At 45.4% G+C, this 6521-nt stretch overlaps 1 protein-coding gene across 1 annotated transcript in view; it reads left to right on the top strand.

The window, feature by feature from the left end:
- Window positions 1-2507: 2507 nt before the first annotated feature.
- Window positions 2508-6521, top strand: part of Tra2a (transformer 2 alpha homolog) — a 20053-nt gene continuing 16039 nt past the window's right edge. Inside the window, exon 1 of the mRNA XM_029478594.1 lies at window positions 2508-2897. Coding sequence (XP_029334454.1) covers window positions 2862-2897 — 36 coding nt within the window. The 5' untranslated portion in view covers window positions 2508-2861. The remainder of the gene's footprint in view (window positions 2898-6521) is intronic.

Below are 6521 nucleotides of genomic sequence, written 5' to 3'. Positions count from 1 at the left end.
ATTCACCCCTCCCCCATATATATGTGGAACAGAAACTGGCGTGTGTGTGTGTGTGTGTGTGTGTCTGCAGGGAACTAGTTGTGAGAAGGATCCCTAAAGGAAGAGATAATGGGGAAGGATAGCAAGAGAGAAATATAAACAAGGTCTACTAATATATGTATGAAATGTCATAGCAATTATTTTCTTTTAAAAATTATTTTTATTTTATTTTGCTTGAATGAGTGTTTTTCCTGCATGTATGTCTAAGCACCACAAACATGCCTGGTATCCATAGAGACTAGATGAAGGGTATGAAGTCCCCTGAAACTGGAGCTATAGGTGGGTATGAGGTACCATGTGGGTGCTTGGGGATTGAATCCAGGGCCTTTGGAAGAGCACCCAGTGCTTTAATCACTATCTCTTCAGCTCTGAAATCTATTATTTTCTACATTAACTAACATTTTTCATTTGTTGTTGTCTTGAGGTGGAATCTCACTATGCAGCTTAGGATTTATCATAAAGCCCAAAGCTGGACTTGAACTTGTAGCAATTCTCTTCCATCTCCCTTGAAAGTACAGGCCAAATAGAAAAACAAAAAAAATAAAAACAAAAGATACAAGGCATTGCATATGAGAAGCACATAGTCTACCACTGAGCTACAGTCCCAGCCCTAACACTTTTTTCTTAAAGGAATATCTATCTTTATGGATTTTGCAGATGAAGCAGGGCAGCATTATTATTGAAGAAAATGAGAGTTGCACATATCAACTTCAGTGCATCTTATCACAATATCGTGAGCTAGAGGGGATGTGATGTTGCATGCCTGTAACCCAAGCACAGGATAGGCTGATGCAGGAATGGTCATGCATTCAACTCTATCCTGGGCTACACAGGGAGACTCCATCTCAAAACACGAATAAAACCCACAGTGCTGTTGGGGAGTTAAATTAGAAACACACAAGCGGGTTTGCAGCCCCACGGAGGGAGCAACAGTGTCAACAGGCCAGACCTCTCCCCCACCCCCACCTCCCGAGCTCCCAGGGAGCTGGACCACCAACCAAAGAATACCCATGGAAGGCCCCGTGGCGCTGGCCACATATGTGGCAGAGAATGGCCTTGTGGGACATCAGTGGGAGGAGAGAAGGGGTTTGATGCCCCAGTGTAGGGGATGCCAGGAAGACAGGAGTGGGTGGGTGGGGGAACACCCTCATAGAGGTAGGGGATGGGGGGGAACACCCTCATAGAGTCAGGAGATGGGATGGGGGGGTTCAGAATGGGAGGCCTGGAAAGGGGAAAACATTTGAAATGTAAATAAAGAAAGTATCCAATAAAAAAAATGAAGAAACAACACTATAGTAAATCAGGAGTGTGCAGTTTTAAATGCGCTTACAAAATAACACTATATATTAACTTACCTGACATTACATGAATAGAAGGGTAAGTATGTAACAATGAGCTCTCTGAAAGAAAGAGGAAGAAAAATGATTTGCTGATATTCACAACATAAATCTTCCTCTTGTGGCTGAGTCCAAACCATTAAGAGTTTAATAATGGGGGCTGGAGGGATAGCTCAGCGGTTAAGAGCACTGACTGCTCTTCTGAAGGTCCTGAGTTCAAATCCCAGCAACCACATGGTGGCTCACAGCCATCCATAATGAGATCTGACACCCTCTTCTGGTGTGTCTGAAGACAGCTACAGTGTACTTACATATAATAAATCTTTTTTTTTTTTAAAAAGAGTTTGATAACTAGCTCTCTGATATTTCTGATAAACTCTCTTTTTACATCTCAGGTTGGCTGGAACTTCCAACAGTCCTTCCTTCTAGACACCTAAGTGGTGGGATCACAGGCTCAGATCACCACACCCAGCTATTTCAGTTCTTGTGAATTCATTATTTGTGCTGGTGTTCCTTATTTTTCTAGAGCAAGAAGTATGGATACTAATGTTGCCAAACAATATATTCCCCCAATTTATTTTTATTTATTTACATGTTCTACAGTGTTGAGGACTAAACCCAGAGCCTAGTGCTGGATAATTTTCTATCAACTTGGCACAGATAAAATCACCTGAGAGGAGGGAACTTCAATTAAAATGCCTCCCGCTGTGGTGGGAGCTCATGCCTTTATTCCCAGAACTCGGGAGGCGGAGGCGGAGGCAGAGGCAGGCAGATTTCTGTGAGTTCCAGGACAGCCTGGTCTACAGAGGGAGTTCCAGGACAGCCAGGGCTACACAGAAACCCTGTCTTGAGGTTGGAAGCAAAGAAGAGCGAGAAACTCACGGCTTTTCAGTATAGCCCTATCTGTGTATATATTGTTATTTCAACGTTTAAAAGGGCGGATACTGAGGATGAGGAAAACTCAGCTGGAAAAGTCGTTTTGTTTGTTTGTTTGTTGGTGGTTTTTTGTATGTTTTTGGTTGGTTTGTTTTGCTATGCAAGAAAGACCTGAGTTCCATACCTAGAGAGAACAAAACCAAAAATACCTCAAGAACAAAACCCCACAGGCAAAGCCAGGCGATGACACACGCCTTTAATTCCAGCACCCCGAGGACAAACCGACCCAACGCCAAACAGCAAGCTCTTGAAACCCGCCAATCTCCCGCGCTAGGCCAGGCGGACACAAAGCCTCCCGGGGCGGAGGCGGGGTTCGCGACGACGTCATCACGGATCCGCCCCTTGACGTCAGGCGCCGGGGACACCAGGAGGTTTCTGGCGGCACGGGCGCCATTTTGCCTGAACGTGCGAGCTGGTGGGAGTGGAACGCACTGGCCGTTGTAGCCGTCGCCTTCTTCCTCCCCACAGTCCGAACAGCGCGGTGACTAGGCCGTCGGCCCTCGAGCCGAGACATATCTCTTATTTAGTTCTCGGGAGCGCCTGGCCGACATGAGTGATGTAGAGGAGAACAACTTCGAGGGCAGAGTGAGTACAAAGCCGCGGGAGCCGTCTTCGGCGGCGGCCCGATGCTCCGGGGCTCGGGGACGAGCGCGGTCGGTCGGGCGAGGTGGCGGGGCCCTCAGGAGCAGCCTTGAGGGCCACCGCGAGCGCGTCACGTCCCAAGATGGCTTCGGGGTCCCCCTGCGTGCCCAGATGCCCCACTAGCCCGCAGCGCTCCTTTCTGGCGGCTGACTGGTACCTGGCCTGGTCCTATCCTCTCCTGTCGCTCCCTTTCCTCTCAGCTTCCCATCTCTGCTCCGAGGTGCGGGTCCCCGGCGCGGTGGGGCAGGAGGCGGCGGGGCGCTCCCTCCGGCCGGATAGTGGTAGGTGCTTCCTGCGGTGGCATCTCGGGCCACCACCACCCCTCCTCCGGCCATCGCAGCGGGGTCTCGGGGTCGGAAGTGCGCGGGGCTGCTGTCCGGGCGGGGAATCGCTGGCGCGGGACTAGCTGGGGCCTGTGTCTCCTTGGCTCTCTGTTGCAGTGAGCGGCCGCGTCTCCGTCGGAACCGGCGGCGTCGCATCTATAAAGGCGAAAGCCTTGAGGTTGAAGGTGGGACGAGCCCAGTGAAGTGGTTAGTCAAGGACCGCAGCGACCCTTAAGAGTCCTTAAGACCAGAGCGAGCGGGGAAGGGAAAACTACGCAAGAGCCTTTCCCCTTGATGTCCTCTTTCCTTTCGCTTCTAAATGAATTGTGGCAATGCAGTGACGCCTGTTTTCCTAACAGCTAGATGTTGGGTTCTTTATGTCTCAACTTCTAAAGCTTGCCTTCCTGTGACCATTCATCTGAAAACTCCTTTACAAGTCTTTATGGCTAAACTGCCAAGACATCTTACTTTAAACCTTACGTAACTGAACGAATTTCTTGCCTCAGTTTATTTAAAAAAAAAAAAAAGCTAATTTGTGTTAACTCAAAAGATTACCTGAAATTTACAGACCCTCCCCCGTTTTCCTCACCCATTCCCCGGAAAAGGGGCTCAAGACTTTGGTTATTTGAGGTCTTGTGACTATAAACAGTATACTCACTCAGCTTGAGTATATTAGAACGTTACTGATTTTTGAGTTTTATTCCGAAGTTACCCTAGTATTGGAAATTAATGGAAGTGAGTCCTGGTAAAACCATGGAAGGAAAAAAAAGGGAAACAAAAGTCCCATGGTACTCGAGGGCTGGCAGTTGTGTTGGTATTCTAGTGGAGGAGGGGCGGCGGGTGGAAAAAAGCCGCTGGAGGGGTTTGCTGAAGGAAAGAATTTGTCCCTTTTGGAAGCTCAGGATTTAGACACCTGTACTCTGTCAGTCAAGTCATATACCGTCAATTAGGGTTTTGAGCTTGAGAGAAGAGGGTGCATTTTGTTTGTTTATTTTTTTTTTTATTTAATGCACTAGGACAAGGTCATAACTACATTTAACTTTGATTGGATTATTTGGATGAAATTTGCACACAATAGAGTTGAACCTGCTTACTGTTTTTAGGATTGTTTTGTTGTACTAACAACTTTTAAAGACTATGAAGTAAATATTTCACGTAGTTGTATTACTTGTGAAACTATTTAAGTAATTAGGAAAAGACGGTTGGGTTTTGGGTGTGTTGTTAGTTGTTTTGTTGTTGTTGTTTTTGGTTTAGTCTGTGGGACTTGTACCAGTGTTGCTCTGATGGCTCTGATTGCTGCTCTGGTCCTCCCATTTGTCCTCTAGTGGAAGGAGTAGTGGATAATTACCACCTTCCCCCAAATTATTGAATATTCCTATCCACTTTTCAGTTTATTTAGGTATTAATAACCTAGTTAACAGATAGGGACTTTTCTAGCTCCCTCTCTTCTGCCATTAGTAGTAGAGCAGCATCTGTGGTTCAGTTTACATCAGCACCTTCAGGGTCAGTTACAGCTCTTTAAGATGTAACAGCGTTTTTGTTTTATATTCTTAAATTGTGATTGAACAGACTTGTAATTACATAAAGAATTAGAAGGCTAGAGGCTTTGGGAGGTTCATATTGATTTTTGTTGTTTTTGAGCTTTGTGGGAGTGGAACCCAGGCCTTTTGCATGCCAGGCAAGTGCTGTACCATACCACTCCTCTTCTTAAAGCAGCTAAGTATTTAAATACAGTGCTTTGGTTTTGTTTTGGTGAGGGGTTGTATGCTTCCCCCCCCCCCCCCGTTGACCATAATTGCTATGCCCCTTTATCATTGCCTGTAGAGGTGTCTGAGGGCAGCATCCTAAGAGAGATGTTTGAATGATGTGTTGAAATTATTTACGTGGTAGTTAGACTTCAAACTCTTCTCATTACCCTAACCATTGACAGGTCAGTAGTCAAATGCTGAGCCTATTGGGTATTTTAAAAAGATTATTAATATAAGGTTTTTTATTATTATTATTATTATTCTTTCCCTTCTGTTGGAATTTATTGGGAAGATTGTGTCTGATACATAAAGTGAATGATTGGACTTTTATCTTCAGGTGTTACAGGGAGCATGCTAATCCTTTCTCAGTAAAAGTGCTTAAGATTAGGTGGAGGCTTCCTAGAATGGATCAAACACTGACGATAAAATATATAGATATATCTATGCTTACAGCATTTTAGAATTCAGCCTTCTTAGGTGCATTTTTATTTATTCCTTGTGATCATATAGCAAGGGCTGGGGTGCTGTCAGCATTTTAGAAATGAAGATGTGCACCAGGAGGTGCTGCTGGTCCACACCTAAGCACTTGGGGGGTCAGAGGCAATTGGAGTTTGAGGCTAGCCTGGTCTGCTGAGCAAGTTCCAGGACAGCCAGGGCTACACAGGGGGGAAAAAAAAGAAAGAGGAGCTGGAAAGATAGCTTAGTGGTTAAGAACACTGACCGTTCTTCCAGAGGACTTGGGTTGGATTTCCAGCACCCACATGGCAGCTCACAGCTGTCTGTAATTCCAGGATCATCACTCACACTGACATACATGCAGGCAAAACATCAGTGCACATAAAATAAAAGTTAAAAAGTTATAAAAGGAAAGAAGGCAAGAGAGAACAAGAACAAACCAAGATGTGGAAGACCACATAAGCCCCTGTTTACTGTCCATTGTATATACACAGTCCTGTATGTGTTCAGATATTTCTTTGTGAAGAGCACATTGTACTTAACTGTATTGACTCATGAATAGAGTTTGATAAAAGTATTTATTCAAGCCATATTAGGTTGTATATTTTACTTTGTGTCTGGATGTTTTGCCTGCATATATGTGTCTGTGTACCACACATGTACAATGCCTAAGGAAGCCAGAAGAGGAAATCACATCTCCTGGGACTAGGGTTGCAGGTGGTTGTGAGCTACCAAGAACTTGTCTTAATTTTGGGTGACTGCCAATTTAAACCTGGGTTTAAAAACAAAAATACTGTCATTAAGTGTATTAGTGCCGAAATAGTGACAGATATATGTGCAGCCAAGATAACAAAGGGTTTCAAATTTTAGGCTTAAGGATTCAGACTTGAATCCAGCGATCACTAAGGGCCACCTGTGAGCTCTTCATTTTGGAAACCTATGATTAAAAAGACTGGCACAGAGCCGGGCGCGGTGGCGCACGCCTTTAATCCCAGCACTCGGGAGGCAGAGGCAGGCGGATTTCTGAGTTCGAGGCCAGC

This window comes from Mus caroli, chromosome 6, assembly GCF_900094665.2.
Source record: "Mus caroli chromosome 6, CAROLI_EIJ_v1.1, whole genome shotgun sequence".
NCBI lineage: Eukaryota > Metazoa > Chordata > Mammalia > Rodentia > Muridae > Mus > Mus caroli.
The sequence above is the reverse complement of the archived record's forward strand: the minus strand, read 5'-3'. Positions and strand labels throughout refer to the sequence as shown.